At 52.5% G+C, this 18,090-nt stretch overlaps 5 protein-coding genes across 5 annotated transcripts; 3 read left to right on the top strand and 2 right to left on the bottom strand.

The window, feature by feature from the left end:
• Nucleotides 1-244: 244 nt before the first annotated feature.
• On the top strand, nt 245-3,096 carry BD324DRAFT_606465 (hypothetical protein; the record flags this gene model as incomplete). Its single annotated transcript, XM_022014018.1, has 4 exons — nt 245-346; nt 388-730; nt 778-2,129; nt 2,179-3,096. 4 exons carry the CDS (start codon nt 245-247, stop codon nt 3,094-3,096), a joined length of 2,715 nt encoding a protein of 904 aa, XP_021874263.1.
• Nucleotides 3,097-3,206: 110 nt separating this feature from the next.
• On the bottom strand, nt 3,207-4,515 carry BD324DRAFT_611401 (hypothetical protein). Its single transcript, XM_022014262.1, has 4 exons — nt 4,166-4,515; nt 4,020-4,097; nt 3,867-3,970; nt 3,207-3,797 (listed from the first exon to the last, which is right to left on the bottom strand). Exons 1-4 carry the CDS (start codon nt 4,427-4,429, stop codon nt 3,296-3,298), a joined length of 948 nt encoding a protein of 315 aa, XP_021874262.1. The 5' UTR covers nt 4,430-4,515; the 3' UTR covers nt 3,207-3,295.
• Nucleotides 4,516-4,659: 144 nt separating this feature from the next.
• Nucleotides 4,660-12,117, top strand: BD324DRAFT_611393 (hypothetical protein). Its single transcript, XM_022014261.1, has 26 exons — nt 4,660-4,718; nt 4,770-4,995; nt 5,052-5,400; nt 5,449-6,080; nt 6,125-6,273; nt 6,320-6,470; nt 6,516-6,770; nt 6,815-7,513; nt 7,551-7,778; nt 7,823-8,080; nt 8,128-8,404; nt 8,454-8,573; nt 8,627-8,802; nt 8,851-9,050; nt 9,103-9,321; nt 9,369-9,664; nt 9,705-9,871; nt 9,920-10,126; nt 10,164-10,341; nt 10,391-10,494; nt 10,546-10,845; nt 10,887-11,144; nt 11,202-11,472; nt 11,543-11,550; nt 11,607-11,944; nt 12,012-12,117. The coding sequence occupies exons 1-26, from the start codon at nt 4,711-4,713 to the stop codon at nt 12,025-12,027; spliced, it is 6,090 nt and encodes a 2,029-aa protein (XP_021874261.1). The 5' UTR covers nt 4,660-4,710; the 3' UTR covers nt 12,028-12,117.
• A 1,842-nt stretch (nt 12,118-13,959) lies between these two features.
• On the top strand, nt 13,960-16,765 carry BD324DRAFT_647505 (hypothetical protein; the record flags this gene model as incomplete). The annotated part of the gene is made up of 7 exons (XM_022017672.1): nt 13,960-15,295; nt 15,349-15,406; nt 15,448-15,550; nt 15,590-15,922; nt 15,981-16,058; nt 16,102-16,209; nt 16,268-16,765. 7 exons carry the CDS (start codon nt 13,960-13,962, stop codon nt 16,763-16,765), a joined length of 2,514 nt encoding a protein of 837 aa, XP_021874260.1.
• Nucleotides 16,766-16,836: 71 nt separating this feature from the next.
• BD324DRAFT_9303 (mitochondrial ribosomal protein L31) lies at nt 16,837-17,675 on the bottom strand. The gene is made up of 5 exons (XM_022019282.1): nt 17,562-17,675; nt 17,416-17,489; nt 17,173-17,333; nt 17,030-17,103; nt 16,837-16,941 (listed from the first exon to the last, which is right to left on the bottom strand). Exons 2-5 carry the CDS (start codon nt 17,463-17,465, stop codon nt 16,909-16,911), a joined length of 318 nt encoding a protein of 105 aa, XP_021874259.1. The 5' UTR covers nt 17,466-17,489; nt 17,562-17,675; the 3' UTR covers nt 16,837-16,908.
• Between the last annotated feature and the right edge of the window lie 415 nt (nt 17,676-18,090).

Raw genomic sequence — 18,090 nt, 5'->3', positions numbered from 1 at the left:
AGCGAGAGGGCACAATAAAGGCGGTGGGTCAAGACTCAAAAGTTACGATCTGTCCTGCTCACTCACACCAGACCCATCGAGAAGCAAGTCTCAAAGTCTTGCAAAACAACGAACAATAAGGTCTGAATACAAGGTTGAGAGCAGTCAAGATATAAAAGTACCTCTACCCATTGTTCTCTCCGCCGCAATCTCTGCGTTCTTGTCATCGACCCTAGCTCGCCAGCCTCGGTTTTTTTCCTTCATCATGGATCACACCAATTCATCAGGTTCAAGGGCAGCCAGGTCCGAGAGGGTCAATGCAACACCGTATCGCCGACCTCAACAAGTCAAGAAATCAACGTCAACTGTAAGCCTCGTAATTTGTCGCGATGACTCACCCTCCTTTAGCCCTTTTCCGGTCTGCGAAATATGATCAGTTATGCCCTTTCGCCGCTGTTCCGCCAGGAGAACCGTCTAGCTCTTCCTTCGAATACTGGCGATATCACTATGGAGCCAGAGGTACCCTCAGAATCAGGCTCAGAGGACAATTGGGGATCGTCACCGAGCAACACCCGACAAGGTGATGTGCTCTCGATGGCTGAGGCTGCAGGCAGAAGCGGAGCAGATTTTGAGGACAGAGCCGCAGAGTGGCGAGCCAGAGGCGAAGTTCCCGGGGGAAGAAGGGACACGACCAGGCGAAGTCTAGCTGTGAGCTGGAGCAAGTTGTCTTGGGAGGATCACAAGGCTGACAGTGTGTCGAGGGGCAGCTCCCGCAGGAGCATAACGAGGATCCTTCAGCTCACAGGTCGGGTCCCAGTCATCGATATCAGACGGAGAATTCGACACCAAGAGGAGCGATCGACCGGGAAACACAAGATGCGCCGGGCCTTGTTTGTCAAAGTCGACCTAAACGAAGGAGAGGAGAGTCTAGTCTGCCGGAAAGAGCCGCTTTACCGTTATTCGACCTGCCTGCCACCCCCGCGACCCATACACACACTCCTCACGCCTCCGCCTCTTCTCATATTCCAACAGCATTGTCCGCAGCGGCCTCAGCTCTGGTGACTTTCGTGGAGGGAAAGCAAGATCAAGCCGTCACAGAAGACGACACTTCCGTCATAGATGCCATGCTAGCCAATATTCGTGCTGCAGCGACTCCCCTTACCTCTGCTTCCGCAGCTGCCTTGACCACGTTCCTTGCGGGCAAGAGACAGCAGTCTCTGTCGGCCGAGGACGTTCAACTCGTTCAAGCCCTGACAAAAGGCATGAGAGCAGACACAGCTCATCGACTGGGAGGGTGGAGCGCTGGTACACCTCGTTCGGTCAAGGCACTCCCAAACAGCGCTTCCGTCAACAGGTCCTTTACGCCCAACCGCAATGGCGTAACAGCTCCATCGACACCGGGCTCCATGGCTTCGTTCGGTGACGACACAATATCACTCTTCACCTCGCCAGAAACTCGTCGGCATAGGGTTTCATATCTCGGACCTGGCATGTCACCGCGACGCATGCTCGGCAAATCGCGCTCTAGCCTCGGTCTCAAGCCCTTGCTGGATCTCGAAGCGGACGATCACGAGGAGAGTGCAAAGAAGCGGCGCAGGACTGAACAGGGAGTACATGAAGACCCGAACGATTCCGCATTATCTTCTCCGGCCCATGCTCCTCTCGCCGCTCATCCTTCATCCTCAGACTCCTCATCAAGCTCATCGACTGCCGCTACCTCTCACATCAAAGAGAAGGACACGTCACGCCAGCCGACAGGCACTCTCCGACACCCGCTCAGCCAGTCTTTCACCGCTGTGTCATCTGCAGAATCGAAGGATGCACACGATGTCGTGTCTATCGGCAAGAGACGTGCCGCCGACATCATGCGGGCGCTCATCGTGGAGGAGATCGGACCTGTTGATCAATCCACACGGCAAGAAGAGATGATCATCAACCCTTACGACACGCCACAATCGTCATCGGCATCCGATCATTCCAGGACACCGTCCCCCAATTCTGCAAAGTTCGCCTTCAACAGTCCTAGACGATCAGTCCTGCGAGCCACACTCAAGGAGAGTCCGAAAAGAGGAGCAGCGGCGAAACTGGAAGCTACGAAGAGTATTGGTCGACAGCTCACGACGCTTGAGGTATTGACTGGGAAGAAATCGGTGAGATTTGTCTGCAGTTGCAAGAATTGAGTAGCTGACTGGAGCGCAGTGGCAGCTCGATGATGACGGACATGCTGGAGCGAATGGCTCGCCTAAGCCATCGGTGAAAAACCCGGATCGCAAAAATATCGCCGGAGCGGATCAATACTCTGCCAAGCCGCCAACTCCGGTATCATCGACCGCACCTTCCAGTGCAAATACCGCGCCAACACAGTCGTCCCCAAAGAAGCGTGCTGTCCCTGAGCCGGCTTCATTCAAACCTTTCGAAACTCCTGTACTCGACTCTCCGTCCCGCCCACTGCCCAGTCTGAAGCCGAATCCAGCAAAGACTGATTCCCTACCCGCGTCTTTGGAAAGAGCTGGCGCAAACCCCACTGAAGCGCCCAAGTTCCAGCTTCCCGCCATCCGCCCGATCGAACCGCATGATGAGCCTATTGAAGACCTACCACGTCGAAAATCTCCTACCAAGGTTCGATTCGACCCCAACATCATATATTTCTCCGCGAAAGACCAAGCTTTGCAAGTCGACAAGTCTGCTCTACCTTTTTTCACCTTCACGCTACCTTCCGCGATCTCCGGGAAGGACGCGAAGAGCGCACTGGATGCCAAGGCATTGGCTTTGAAGGCTCCACTGGCGACATTCCACTTCACACTCAGTCAAATGAAGCTCCCGGCGCCCCTCGATCAATGTTCCAAACCCTCAGCTCCGGCCTCCGGTGGAAGTAGCTGGACCTGCGATCTCTGCATGCTGCAGAACCCTGCGACAGCGACTGAAAAGTGCCAGATCTGTGAAGCGCCCAAACCGACGGGCAAAAAAGCAGATTTTGGACCGCTGTCCGGATCCAAGGTAGACAGCAAGGCGGACAACGCGAAGAGTGATGCGGATTGGACGTGCAGCTTGTGCATGTTGAAGAACCCTGGGAGTGTCAAGGAGAAGTGTACCATTTGTGAGGCGCCTCGGCCGTGAATACGCATAACCAGGAGTCGCGAGCGACTATGTCGACATGCTGTGAGCTCTGTCTCATGTATAGTTGAGTTGTATGAAGTTGCAACTAGTGCATAGGAATGGAGACAGTCCGTACAAGCTCGATTCATGCGCCTTCTATAGACACGCCACAACAAAGAGCCCAGGACTGAAGCCTCCGGAGAGGGGAGCAACACAGTCATTAAAACACTGGCTTCTTGGGCAGGCCAGCTAGACCTCGTTTGATCTCCTCCGATCTCGCCTGAGATCTATTGACATTCGAAGCGGATGCAGTGGCATTTGATATCGTGGGTGGGCGTGAAGGTAGGCCGGCGCCAGGAACGAGCTTCGGCATCGCAGGTTGTGTAGCCGGTGGTGCTGGGGACTGAGTTGATCGTTGATCATGCGCCGGACTTCGTGGCGACTGTGAGCTCCTCGGATCGTCTGTGCTGCCGCTACACGGCGGCTGTGTGTTGAGCTCAGCTTCTAATTCTCTCTGAAGATCATCTGCCGCCAACATGCCCGCTACTTCACCAATAGCATCTTCTTCCATAATCTCCGTGCCAGAGTGAGGAGATGCTGATCCTGCGATTGCGTGCCCAAGTGGGTACTGATTGAACCCAGGGACGTAGTCTTCATCGGCAGGTTTGGTCTTAGCCATAGTGGCTAGTTTGGCTTCCATAGCAGCGATTTGAGCGGCGGCACTGTTAGTGAGTCAGTCTCAGTAGGTAAATTAGAGGAGATCTAGCCGGGCAGCGGGCACTCCTACGTACTTCTGTGGACGGCGATTTGACTTCAGTAAGGAAAGGGTGGTAGTTTTTGGAGCATCGGTTGGACGACGGCCTTTAGTGATGAGCGGCAAGTCGTTAATGGGCGCCTTTGATAGTCAGCTCTGGCTATGATTGGAGGCGTAGATGGAAGCTTACCGAGTTTGCATATGTGACAACGAGTTTTCGGCCTCTCAAGAGTCGATCGTGAAGTTTGACCATCGCTCTCAGAGCGTCCTTTGAAGGCGAGAACGCGATATCAGGAACCGTTCGCTGGGCGGGAGTACCCCATTGAGCCGACTTACATCTTTGTTGCTGAATTCCAAGAACGCATATCCCCTCGGCTTGCCTTTCAGTACTCCGCTCTTGTGAAACATGAAATCCAGCTTGGTGATCTTGCCGTACTTTGAGAATACCTGGATGAGGGTGTATTCGTCGACGGTTGGCGAGAGGTTGCCGACGAACAATCTGTCTGGCTTTCCGCCACTGGCGGATGTGGATGGGTGTGATGCGGTTAGCACGTTTCCAGAAGACAAAGACGAGGATGCTTGAGAGCCGGGAGACTCCATACTTGCTGATCGTCTCGTCTTGAAGTGAACAGATGAAGAACGCTGATCCCAGGATTTTCCCTACTTTGTTGACGGATGGATGGATTGGATAAGGGGAGTTAATCATGCTCAAGTCGATTAGGACATTTTGTAATAAACTATGAGCTCAATCCTAATACGTACTTTCCACGCGTTTGCCAGCGTTTCTAATGACATCAGATCAACCCCGCTCACACGCACGAAAAGCAAACGTAGCTTGACATTGAGCATACTGTCAAAGCTGCGGCTGATAGGCAGCTACGATGGACTGGTGAGCGAGTGGAGTCACTCGAACACAATATATTCCTGACTCCTCGGTTAGTCTCGACGAGCCTCTGCATTTGCAGATACTCTCGTCACTCGCTACCAGCTTGGCAAAGAGTCAACCTGAAGAGACCAAGGCGAATGGCGATGCGACCCCTAACGGCGATGTTAAGGCTGATGACGGACGCCTCGACGTGATCACCAGGGGACTTCCAGAGGTGCAGAGTGTCTCCAATGGAACTCTGCGCAGCTCTGATGACAACGAGACCGAAGATGAAGACTGGGTAAGGATGGCGCCTTGTCTTTCTCATGTGTCGAGCTGATGAACTTGGGATGATAGACCGAATTCGAGATCAACCATGCTATATCCTACGCTCACTATGTAGTGGCCTTACCTCTTGGATCACCACAGCTGAAAGCAGCGTTGCGTAGGGTGAAGGACCTCCTGAGCGGTCTTTTGGCCCAAGGCAGGCAGTCTGGGACCAACTCGTCACCATCTTCGTCGACTAGTCAGACCTCGGAATTGAATCTCTCGGGCACACATCACCAAGCAAGACTCTGCGAACAGCTTATCAAAGCGTTACTATGGATCTCATGGACAGACGAAGCGTCGAACAAAATTGCGGCTGAGGTATTGAATCATCTGTTCGAAGACATCGGAGAGCTTCTAACGACCGGCGGGTCCATCAGTGCGTCAATGGCTTGTCACATTCAGAACATGACTGATGTGACTCTAGCATTCCCGCTGGTCCTGCTGAACTCTGCTCACTTGGTGCTCTCCCGATGCTCTATTCCTGCTCTTGTGGACGGCTCTTTGGCGACGGTCCTCGATTCCCTCCTCAAGATCGCTTCGCCCTCGAATCTAGTCAAAGTCCTCCACCAGAACTCTCATCATTCGAGCTTTCGTCACGCCCCCTCAAGATTCTCATTCATCGCGCCACATCCACTCACACCCGCGGGAGTTGTCACGATCGTTTCCGAAATAGCCAATATCCTGCTGGCGGGCAGTCTTCTGCCATCGAAGGACCCCGAGCGAAGGCCCTTCATGACTCCATCGAACATTCATTGGACGTCCACTGGTATACCTGAAGAGCCTGACATGCATCACTCTGTTCTCAGTGTACAGATCGAAAGTCTGATCTCACAATCGATCAGTCTGCCGGTGGAGAAACGGCTGTTCGGGCAGAATAATACCAGTGCAATAGGCGATGAATGGGACAAAGCTGCACTCAAGTGGTGGAACGAAGCGTCTGCGCCGATGCACGATGGATCCGACACGGGCCATGGAGATTCTGGCCGCCGAGAAAGTCTGTTCTCGTTAGGCGAAGCGGTTGTGGACGAAGAAATCGAAATGAGCGTCACGGTCTTGGTAAGTGTAACATGCATGCGGATCTGCATTCTGACCGGCCGAAGCACCTCCTCAACCTGCTCAACCTACATCGCGAAGAGCCTAGCTCGACTCATCTATCACGATTGACCATGCTTTTGTCCGAGAACTCCACCGCTTCCGACTGCAGAGTCTTTGAGACTGCGTTTATCTGCACCTCGATGATCGTCAGGAAGTGAGTGCGAAGCTCGACAATCATCATCAGCTGATCATCCTCAAAGTCATCCTGCCCTCGGCACGAACATGACACTGCACATTCGAAGACTGTTGATGACTCCCCTGCCGGCCTTTGAGAGTGGCATGAATTGCGCAGCCGGAGATGTACCGCCGGCTGTGAAATCAGCGTCTCGCTGCCTGGCCATCTGCATTGAGGTTTGTAAAACCTGGAGGAATGAGAAAATCATTGACTCTCTTCAGATGTCTCCAAACGACGACCTGATCTCATCGACTCTCTACTCGTTGCTCAATCTCCTACAACACGGCGGCTCTGCTTTGGGCTCGAGCGTCGCCCAATCTTTGCGATCACAGCCTGCACCGCTCCGCGATGGTGAAACTATCGGCACATTGAGTACACTCTCTAACGGCAAAAAGACGGAAGAGCAAAAGATGCTGGTCGCCTTGACAGCGGTGGAGGTGGTCTCTTGTTTAAGTTTGGATCTGGGCAGAGATGATGTAAGAGATCTTTCAGTCGTATCATCAGTGGCTCATGGCGTCAGATCATTCATCTTAGCATCTCACTGCTCCTCCAACGGCTCCGGGGAGTCGACTTGATGATCGAGAGCGCCATTGTGACCAATTTAGTACCACTGGCCCTGGCAGCTTCAGACGCAGATGTGGTGGAAGTCTATCGAGCATTCTCACAGATATCTCGCTCTGCGCACCCAGAAGACCCGCGTATGACTTCGAACGCTGTCCTTGCAGCTCAAACGCGGCTCGCAAGGGGCATGGTCAAACGACTGCGATGTGCCGAAGGATACTTGGTGGATCTATTGTCGCTGTTCGCCGATAAGGGAACTCAAACTCAAATGATTGCCATGTCTGGGATAAATTTCGAAACACGGGACAAGGAGAAACAAGCATTATTAAAGAGGGAGAGCGAGGACCGAGTATCAGATATGAAGGCCTGGATGGGGGCATTGTTCATTCCTCTTTCGACACTGCTCTCACATGAGTCATTCAATCCTGCAAAAGGTGCCTCGGCCGAACTCGTTAGTCTCTTCAGGAACTTTTGGTTTCTCTGTGTGGCATTCGGTTTGAGCGGTCCGGCTGGCGAAAAGAAGCTGTCAGAGTATGAGTGGAAGGCTCTGGGAGATATCGCCGTGAAGACACCTGCGTTGGTCCAAGAGGATGCAGTGGACTTTGTGGACAGTGATCTCGAATACAACTCGATCCTCAGAAAGGACTTTGCCGCCTCGGTAAGTGCTCCCAGCGAATTCATGCTAAGATTTGCAGATCGCGAACAAGAACCGCGCAACGCTCCAGGAGTACCTCGCCAGTCAGAAGAGCGGCTATGAAATTCGGACAATGTCGGCTCCCCAGACCACGTTGTTGATCGCCATTTGTGATCTCGAACAAATGCGCGCTGCAGCCTTCCAGCCTTCTATCATGCTCGAGTATTTCAGTAATGAGTCTTTGAATTCGAGCTTTCTCGCTCCTCCTCTTGTGACCATAGGTCAAAAGGTGAGACGGCTACCTGACGCAATTCCGAGGCTGACGGCCTACAGGTCTCATCGACTTTCCTGAAACAACTCAGTCGACAGGTAGTGATACATCGCTCGCCTCCCATTGTCGCTCAGGAGACATGCCGCGTCCTCGTCGCTTGCACGCACAGATTCCGCAAGACTCGAGAAGTCGCCAGAACATTTGCCAAGCAGATCCTCGAGACATTCTCCGCACTGCTTTGCGATCGCCAGGTGGTCTTCACTTTACTCGAGATCCTAACTCTGATGAGACGGAGTTGCGAAATGCAATTTACCGATGAGGCAAGTCTTGTTGATTTCTTGTTGACCCGGTGATTGACTTCAAGCAGTATTCGCCGATTCACGAATTCAAGTCGGATAAGATGGCTTTGACGCTATCTTTGACTGACGATTACATGGCTCGGAATGAAATTACGACTCAGCTGTTCGAGCTGGCGAGTAATTGGCTTTCGTTAGCCATCTCCCGTGCCCCGCTAGAAGTGCAATCGACTCTACAATCCTACTTGAACGAGTCTCGAGACGTGCTACTCATTGACAGCGTCGAGATGGGGGCGGGATTGGCGTTGCATTATTGCAAAGCTATCTCAACGCTCGACAGGCAGGAGGGTGAGTAACCAACAGCGATGGAATGGCATGCGTGGGCTGACTTCTGTAGCGATCATGCCGAAAATTGGCTCCTGGCCTGCGGACAGCTCGAACTTGGTGGCGAGCCAATTCGCAGCGAAGAATTACTTCAACGGAGAACTGAGTGGTGCTCGACACATTTTGGAGCAAGGTAGGTAGCGACCCCCGTGATCGTTGGTGGGAATAGAGCTGATCTGCTCTCAGGTCTTTCCAATCTTCAGCAAGGATCTCCTGTCGAATCGTCCAAGGCTGAGTTGCATGCTTTCAAGACCCAGATGGCGGACGCTGTGCGAAAGGTTCGGAACAAGGAACACTTCTCCATTCCTGATCTACGACGGCTCTTGCTCCGGGCTTCCTCCGTGTTGACCTCTTCCTCAACTGTCAGTCGGCCTCCAAGGGATAATACTGCAGCTGATGTTCCCTGCCAGGTCGACCAAGACGTCATACATTACCTCGTGGAACTGCCCATGGCTGCATTTACTCCGTTGGCGATTGCAGCCGGTGTAGATGCTTGGACATGGCTCTTGCGTGAGAAGCCCGAGGCGGAAGTGGCTCTGCTGGGGGAAATTTCTGCGAGCTGGCTCGAGACCATTCGAACGGAGAAGGGTCTGTTCAGTACCTCCATGAAGTGAGTCTGGGACTTAAGGGCATCTCTCTCACAGGACTGATCAACGCCGAAGCTATGCGGACCCCTTCGCCGTGCCGGTCGAATATTCCCCTACTGATAAGCAAATTATAAACCTGGAGCTGGCCAAAGCGAAGCGAATGCTTCGCCCTCACTTGCTTTTGATTCAAGTCTTGTCAAGTCAGTTCCAAGCTATCAAATATCGCGAGCCTGGAATCATGATCGCCTTGACTCGCTTGATGATGCGATCGTTGGGCGCGGCACACAAGATGAGGTGAGCGCGGCTTCAACGGAAGATGAAAACGAGCTCATATGGTGCAGCACGCATCCCCTTGCTCGAGAAGTACGATTCTCCCTGCTTCTCTTTGGCTTCCAGATCCTTGCTTCGTCCCGTATGGAGGCGCTGCTGGAGTTGCGACTTAGAGACCGGCTCTACGCCGCAGCTTATGCTTGGTTCTCTGTCCGGCCTCAATGGTCGTTTGGAAGTGACCGCATTCAGGTTGGAGCGGAAATCAAGCTTTTGCAGGATTTCGCTAGAGCCATCGCGGAGGATCATGTTCGCGGAGATCACTCGACAAGCAGCATGTCGGATAGAAGTCCAGCTCTGCTGATCAGAGGTGAGCTGATCAGTGGAAACATCTGCTGATGTGGTCATAGGGTCTACAACGCTTCACGAGTACAGTGTTCAGCATCGAGATAGGATCAAAATTCTTCAACTACTGGTTGAGAATGAGATCAGTCGGTTGGCGGTCTGGTACAATCCAGGTGGTGAGACCTCGCGAGGCATGTTGGCAACGGGTGCCCTCGAGAAGGGAGTAACCAATGTGCGTGTTGATAACGGAGAAGAGTGTTCACTTATTATCTCTCTACAGGACGAGTGGACTCGCCTCATTTCCAAAGCTTGGACCCTGTCTCCCTCCATGGCCGTACACATGGGCGAACGGTTCAAGCAATTCACGGTTCAGAACGAGATAGGTAGATTGGTTCGAAGCAACCCTAAAGCCGTGGTGGATGTGCCAGAGGCTCTGCACTATCTATTGGGCGAGAAGCTTTCTCAATCCAATTCTGGCGCACTGAAGGTGAGTCAATCCATACAGTGCCTGCTGACGAATGCAGTGGCTACCTGTGTGGGCGGCCGTACCGCCCGTCACTGCCTTGGCGTACTTCCAACCTCGATTTGGGAATCATCCACTCATCCTGCAATATGCCATGCGTGTTTTGGAGCAGTATCCAGTCGAGTTGACATTCTTCTTTGTACCGCAAGTAGTCCAAGGGCTCAGAACGGATAGGTCTGGTACGTCGGCAGACCCTGCTTAGCGTGCAATACATGCTCACTTTCACAGGCTACGTCGAGCGTTTCATCTTCGAGACATCTAAGATTTCGCAACTTTTCTGCCATCAGATCATCTGGAACATGAAGGCAAATATGTACAAAGATGACAATGCGGTGAGCAGCGGTATCTATGATGTGGCAGGATCTGGACCTGACCATGCGCAGACCGAACCGGATTCGATGAAACCGATGTTGGACCGGATGATCGACATGATCGTCGCTGATCTCTCTGGCAAGGCCAAAGCTTTCTACGATACAGAATTCACATTCTTCGACGCTGTCACCTCTATCTCCGGCAAGCTAAGGCCATTTATCAAGGCGTCAAAACCCGAGAAAAAGGCAAAGATCGATGAAGAAATGGCCAAAATCAAGCTCGAAGTCGGAGTCTACTTGCCCAGTAATCCTGATGGAGTGGTTATCGATTTGGATCGCAAAGCTGGTCGACCACTTCAGAGTCATGCAAAGGTGAGTCGAGGTGGCGTTGTCGATCGTTGACATTTGTACAGGCGCCATTCATGGCCACGTTCAAGGTCCAAAAGGAGAGACTTGACATTGAGCCTGATTCGTCCAACGACTTGTCTGACGAGAAGGCCTTGGTAAAGCGCAAATTTGATACGTGGATCTCTGCCATTTTCAAAGTCGGGGACGATTGTCGACAGGACATGCTCGCTTTGCAAGTCATCGCCATGTTCAAGAATGTCTTTACGCGTATTGGATTGGTTCTATATCTGTTCCCATATCGAGTGACAGCGACTGCTCCAGGCGTGAGTTGTTGATTAGTCGAGGCATGTCCCAGGATGTTGACAATATGCCCGGGCCAGTGTGGTGTGATTGACGTCGTGCCCAACGCAACATCGCGTGACGAGATGGGTCGAGCTAAGATCAATGACTTGCTCGCATACTTTATCGACAAGTATGGCGGTGTCAACACGGTCACTTTCCAAAAGGCCCGATTAAACTTTATCCAATCTATGGCGGCCTATTCTGTTTCATGCTACATCTTGCAGATCAAAGACCGACATAACGGAAACATCATGATTGACGGCGAGGGGCATATTGTACATGTGGACTTTGGATTCTTGTTTGATATAGATGAGTGGTTTCAGTTTTCTAAACCCCTTAGTGTGACACTGACATTGGAACCGTTCCTTGTCGATCTCACGTCCAGGAGTGAGCCCGTTTCGTTTTCGCATAGTAGAGAACCCAAACTAAATCCAACTTTCAAGGGAATCAAATTCGAGCCAAACTCCTTCAAGCTGAACCACGAGATGGTGGCTCTCATGGGCGGCCGAGAATCCCAAGGATACAAAATGTTCACTGAGCTCACTATCAAGGCCTTCCTTGCTATCCGACCACACGCCGATCAATTGTGCGATGCGTGTCATTTGATGCTTGGGACTGGACTTCCTTCCTTCAAAGGTGAGGGAACCATCAAGCGCCTCAGGGATAGGTTCGCCTTGCATTTGAATGAAAAGCAAGCTGCAGAATTCATGATGGGTGTCATAAGAAACGCTCATGAGAATGTGAGGAGCAATGTGTATGATGGGTTCCAAAAGTTGCAAAAGTGAGTTTGGAAGGGGGGTTCAGGCAGTGTCCGTCCACATGGAAGAAAAAGCTGATTCAATGAATAGTGGAATTCCTTACTAGATTGTGCGTGTGGATTTCGGGAGTCAGTCTGTCTCATGCGTAATGTCATGCCCTGTCCTGCTCTTCACGATAATGCATTTGGTCCTTGCATTCCGAAAGGGGGGGGGGGGGGGGGGTTGTGGTCAGTTGGTGATCATCTCCGATCTGACGGACTTTGTCGAAGTTGGGACGTTGCGATTTCCGCACCTCGTAATCTTCATCGTCTTCGTCTTGCTACGAAGAGGTGGAAGCTCGCTGTGCCGACTTTGAGATTCAGTCTGGCGACTTACCACTATTTCCCGCGTCAAATATTGAAGCCAGCATCTTCCACAACACTCCGGGGACACCCCTCCTTTGAACATCTCATCGGGACAACACTCGCCTGAGCAGGACAGCATGCCTTTGACAATACAATACGGCTCCCTGCTTGAGTCGGCTTGGGGACAATACATGCCCACAAGCTTAAGGGGTCACGAGAGGGACAAAGACACGGCTGGAGGGACAACGCACTGACTGGGATGTTGAAGCTCATATGAACGCACAATCCATCCGATCAACCAAGTAGTCTCTGATCCTCGTTCTCTAAACACGTCCAAAGCCTCCCTAATTCAATTGACACTGCCCAATCACTTCAGCCACAGAACTACTGAACATTTAAAGCCGTATTCGACCAGCCCTATCCCTAGCGAGCCGATCGGCAACTCGTGGTCCGGTGTGAGTTCAGTGACTGAATTCTGAGCCCAACCCTTCACGAGCTACTCAAAGCCCATTCTGGCTTCTCGCTTCGCCGGGATCACCGAGAAAAATGCAAAAGCTGACCATGCCATGACCTGAAGCCGTACGGATACTACTCTCGTTGTCCTGCAGACTGCTGTGACGATACAGATTGTTCATGTTGCGCTGCTTGCGATAGAGGAGGTGGAGGTGAAAGAAGGGGTACATGGCAAGGAGGTGAGTCTTTCAATGTGTTGTCTTCGTGTGTGCGGTGTGTGTTGCCTCGAGGCAACCGTCTGTTCGGACGGATCTTGATCTTTGGGAGACCTACTTCCAAGCGAGGGGTCATCAACTTCACTCGTCTGCCTTCCTTCTTCTCTCAGGACATCTGGTCTATTCTCTTCCACTTGGTAGAAACCTCTTCCGCCACCTCTCCTCGCCGCTCTCATCTCTAACCGGGATCGCCTCACAACCTTCATCTCCGTGCCCCACTCTCTCGAGCGGTGTAAGCCCTACTCGTGCGATGTCACTGGGCATCACGCTGACATGTTCATCTTCTTACTGCAGGTATCTATCCCCAAGCTTGGGCCCATCATCGCGCAACTACCATCGTACCTCACCGGCTCGATCATCACTCAACCCATCCCTAGTCCCCCGCTTCTGGTGCCCTCGTGCTTCTTATGGCTCACCCACAGTCTATCCATATCATACTCCAATCGTTCCACTTCAACGTCTCGCTTCCGCGCCTACGTTGCCTACAGGCTCAGACCTTCCATAGGGTATCCTCTATCCAGTCAATTGTTCTCACTTGGACCTACAGCTGAAGCTCCAGCTATTGTCGTGCCTAATACTCGAGGCACGCCACGTCTATCGCAAGGAGAAGCAAGACTGGAGAATCATCGTCAAAGCCGCTCCACACCGTCACCTCGCTTGTCTTCGTCTTCTCCCAGGTACCAAGGAAGAGTCTGAGAACGCTCGTTAGGTCCACCCTCTGCAATGCTGGAGACGCATGACCGTCGATCAGGAGTCCCACAGCATAAAACTACCCATCCGCGGACCCGAAGGTCATTTTCACGAAGAGTATATCGCTTTTCAAAAAGCATCAATCGGCCCCTGAGCATCACTCGTTCGAATCTCCACCGCGGGACAGGGCGTTATCAGACCTAGATAGTGGCTCTCCTCGTAGACATCATCGACACCATTGGCGAGACCGAGACGCAGAGCATGCGCTTGACCGACATGAGTCATAATGGCAGCCATAAGGCTGCACCGTCCGTAGCACCTTCTGTCACATCACGACGGCTAAGACCAACATCTCATTCTCATCATCCTCAACACCACCATCTTCGTCATGACGATCAGGCGGGACAATATCACGCACACCCTCATCATCGTCACCATCATCATCATCAGCAGCAGCAGCAAAACGGATCAAGTCATACGGTGCACACCGCCAACACCCATTCTCACGGCTCACGAGGCGTACAACGACCACGTCGCTACTCAAATGTTGACTCGCTCGAAGAGACCGCCGCAAAACGACTCTCCTCCACGGAGACGTTTTACCCTCATCCGGACGCCGCCACAGCGGCATTTGAAGCGGAACGAGAGCAACGACGTCGACAACCTCGATCATCAACACCATTTGCGAGAGAAAGCGATTCGACTATCACGAGGAAGCACAGTCGCTCCTCCAATAGGTCTCATCGATCCACGCACTCCCACGGGTCTCGTCGATCACGCGGAACTGCGCACGATAACGGATCAGAGGATGAGTCTGACCTTGGGAGCGATACTGCCACTGTTGGTCCGTACGCTCAGCCTCGGTTCGGCCCTCACGGTGAGCCAATCGAGGTCATCGGTCTGGGTCGGAAGGAGCCCAGACACCGAACCCTGTCATCCAACAATCTCAAACCGGCCCTGAGGAACAGCTCGTCCATCGGACGACTGGCTGGTCCAACATTTGCCAGTGGAAGTGGAGGTGGCAGTGGTGGTAGTGGTAGTGGCACCAGACTCGAACGAAGCGCCACGTACAACCAACATAAACCTCTTCCTCAAGCTCCGTCCACGTACATAGCCCCTGTTGTAGATAATTTCGTCTCTCCTGAACCTCGGAATGTCCGTCAGGCTCGTCACATGTCTCAACCTCCTCTAAGCGTCTCCGCTGTCAATAGCCTTCGCTCACTATTCTCCTCATTCACTCTAGATTCTCCGTCGACTCATTCTTCGGTCCCTTCCTCACATGGCCAATTCCGACCTCCGATTCGATCCGTCCTGTCCAGGTCATTCTCTCGACGTCGACATGACCCTCTTTTACCCGTTGAAGACTTGTTCACGTATCTCGCCATGGTGGATATTCCGCCGTGGATCGACTGGCCGGGGGATACTCGGCCACCTAGCTCCTCTCTGGGGCTATTGAACGGGGATCTGTTTGGTGGGAAAGGTAAAGGTCTAGAGAGTATGTCTTGGGAGTGGAGGAGAAGATGGGAAGAAGCGGAGAACAATCGGACAAGTGGCAGAGCGCTGGTCGCTTGGGAAGGCCCTAGCAAACGGTTCGAGAGGCATATCATGGAGTGTGAGCTGGGGGTGTTGAGGATTCGTGTGTTTTCTTCTGCTGATCAAACTCAGGGCTGGAAGATAACGTTCCGTCCAGCCCGATTGACGAGACGAATCGATGGGGATCACAGTGAGCCTAGATTCCAAGGGAAACTTCTCTCTAACAACGAGGATATTTGCACTCGTGGCGGAAGGTTACGACACCCTCGAGTTTCACGACGATGCAGTGCACAATGCTGAAGATTTTGGTCTCTTGAGCTGGCTCACAGGATCAGTGAGTCATGTGATAGCTGATTATACTCAGACTGGTCAGGTACTTCAAACGGCCACTTCGGCGCTCCACATGCTCCGGTTCTCTTCCCAACACTTTTCCTTCCACCTCATACCCACTCCTCGACCACCCTACGCTCGGAACGGAACGCCTCATGCACTCTGGGAAGGATACGGTACTCTGGCGCTTGTCAACAAGGCGAATGAGCTCGATCGAGCGATGGTGTTGGAAGTGAGACCGCCCAGCGTGGTCGATTATGGCGTCATGAAAGAATTTTCGAGAGACGGAAGAGCTGGAGGTCAAGCAGGGTGGTATCACGTCGCACCTCAGTATTGTGTGGGTGATGCTGGACAGGCAAACTTGCTTCAGGCCCAGGTGAGGGGGTTTCGCACGCTCGAATGTTTGCCGTGCACTCAAACGGTGTCGTGTCTAGGTGTATGATAGCTGTGTTCAGAATCAAGTGTACTTCTTTGTCGTTACCAATTTGAAGCACTGGGTGTTTGGCCATTTCGTGAGCTTGGGTGCTCTCTATACGTCAGCTGACACGCTTCAAGAACGCCAACTACTCTAAATGCACCGTCAGTCCTATCATCGAGCGCAAACACCGCGTACCGTCCGTCATGCAGTGTCTGGTTGCCTGGATAGTACGATCAGCAGACGAGGTGAGTACAGTAATTCATGGAGATCAGTCCAGGTCCCAAGCTCATCCGGCTATTCCAGCGGCCCCGGGCAGGCGAGCAACAGCCTATCGACACGCCGTATCACCTTGCTCATGACGTGCCCCCGTATTCCCTTCCGCCAAGACGACACGGTCATCGGAGGCACGTTTCGCAGACCTTGGAAAGTCCAGTTCATCGACCGGAACCCCAGCAGTACCCATCGTACAGCTCTCTCCGCTCGCAGACGGGTACGTCCGGACCTTATCCGTACCCTCAGCCTCAATCCCAGTCATCGGACTTTGGCCCTAATGCCCATTCGCACATGCCGTCCATGGGATACATGAGCCAGTCCATGCCGATGAACGGATACATGCCACCTGGATATTACGACGCGTCAAACTTTTCGCCTTCGCCTGCTTCTTCTCAGATGTACGGTCAATGGGATCTGCACAGTGGTTCAGGTCAAGGATCCTTTTCTCCAATGCCAGCAAGCCCATTACCGGGGTATAATGGAGTAGGGTGGTATTCGGGAGGCATGAACTGGCCCGGGATGCGGTAGGGCAATATCTGTGCCCCATGTCTCACGTCATGTGTGATTCTTGTCTTGTCGATTGTCTGTTGATACATGCGATGCGCTGGTAATATACAAGATGGATGTCGTATGAATGCTGTCTGTATGTGCAGGTGAGAGAAACGAGAGACCTAGAAACCCTTTGGATTTGTTCTCATCGTCAACTGGAGAGAGTGTATCAGTCAAGGCCCCCTTCCCCCCCCCCCCCCCCCCCCCCCTCCTGTGAAGCATCTGTGCGCATCTATCACCCACCCTGGTCCACTTTGGGACGTGATGCTGTCCCTTTCTAAATTTCCTCCCCTTGTGACTGAACGTGGTGTATTTGTCTAAGGAAAGACAACACACAAGAGATTAGCGACTATCCCTCAAGATGAACAAACCCCCATCTCTCTCACCTTTTGGAAGCATCTCATGCTCTGTCGGTAATGCCAACGCTTTGTCCAAGGCCCTAAACTTGACGTTGCTCTCCGCGACGCACGCAATGACATTATCGACTCTTCTTAATCGATCTCTCTGTCCTTGTTTCTGAGTCGTTGACATGCGCCATGATCGTTTCCTTTGGGGGAAAAGGGTGGTGGTATCAGCTTTGAGATGAACCATAGGAATCGAAAGAGCCAGTAAGCAGGCAAGCAGCTCACCATAATAATCCTCCTAGAGCCACTTGACTCGATCTGAATGCTCCCAGCATCGTTGGCTTGGCTTGATAGTGACCCTTTGCACAAAAGGCATTTCAGCTGTAAACCAAAAACCCTTCCTCCTCCTCCACTCGATCGCCGCCGCTCACTGGTTTATAATGCCGATATATAATGCCGAGTGTGGCACTTCAGGAACGGTCAGATATTTCCAGGCACGGGACAGAGAAAAAGGGCCGGCGGGGCATCATCATGGTGTGTGGGATTCGAACAGTGAGAGAGAGAGAGTGTGTGACAAGGGGGGGGGGGGGGGCTCAAGGTTGCTTCCACTCATGGCGTGAAGTCAACTTTCATTCATCGTTCACCCTGACATCCCCCACCGTCCCTGGGCTCGACCTGCTCAGTATTGCACTACGAGGCAAACGTATAGGAGCTGATTCCTCCATGACTCTCGATCTTCGCCGACCAAGTGTCATGTCGCCTCTTCTGTCACCATCCATCTCTTAACCCCCTCGCGTGCCTTAAAAATTCTCCCCTTTTCTTTTTTGCATCATGGCTCATTATATAAGAGGGGGAGATCTTCCATTCCCTCATCGTACATACCATCCCATTCTCAGAGAGAGAGACATTCATACTACTACTTCGCCATCTCATAGCAGTCGATACGTCTCAGCAGCAGCA

This window comes from Kockovaella imperatae, assembly GCF_002102565.1.
Source record: "Kockovaella imperatae strain NRRL Y-17943 chromosome Unknown BD324scaffold_1, whole genome shotgun sequence".
NCBI lineage: Eukaryota > Fungi > Basidiomycota > Tremellomycetes > Tremellales > Cuniculitremaceae > Kockovaella > Kockovaella imperatae.
This window is presented reverse-complemented; position numbering and strand designations above follow the sequence as displayed.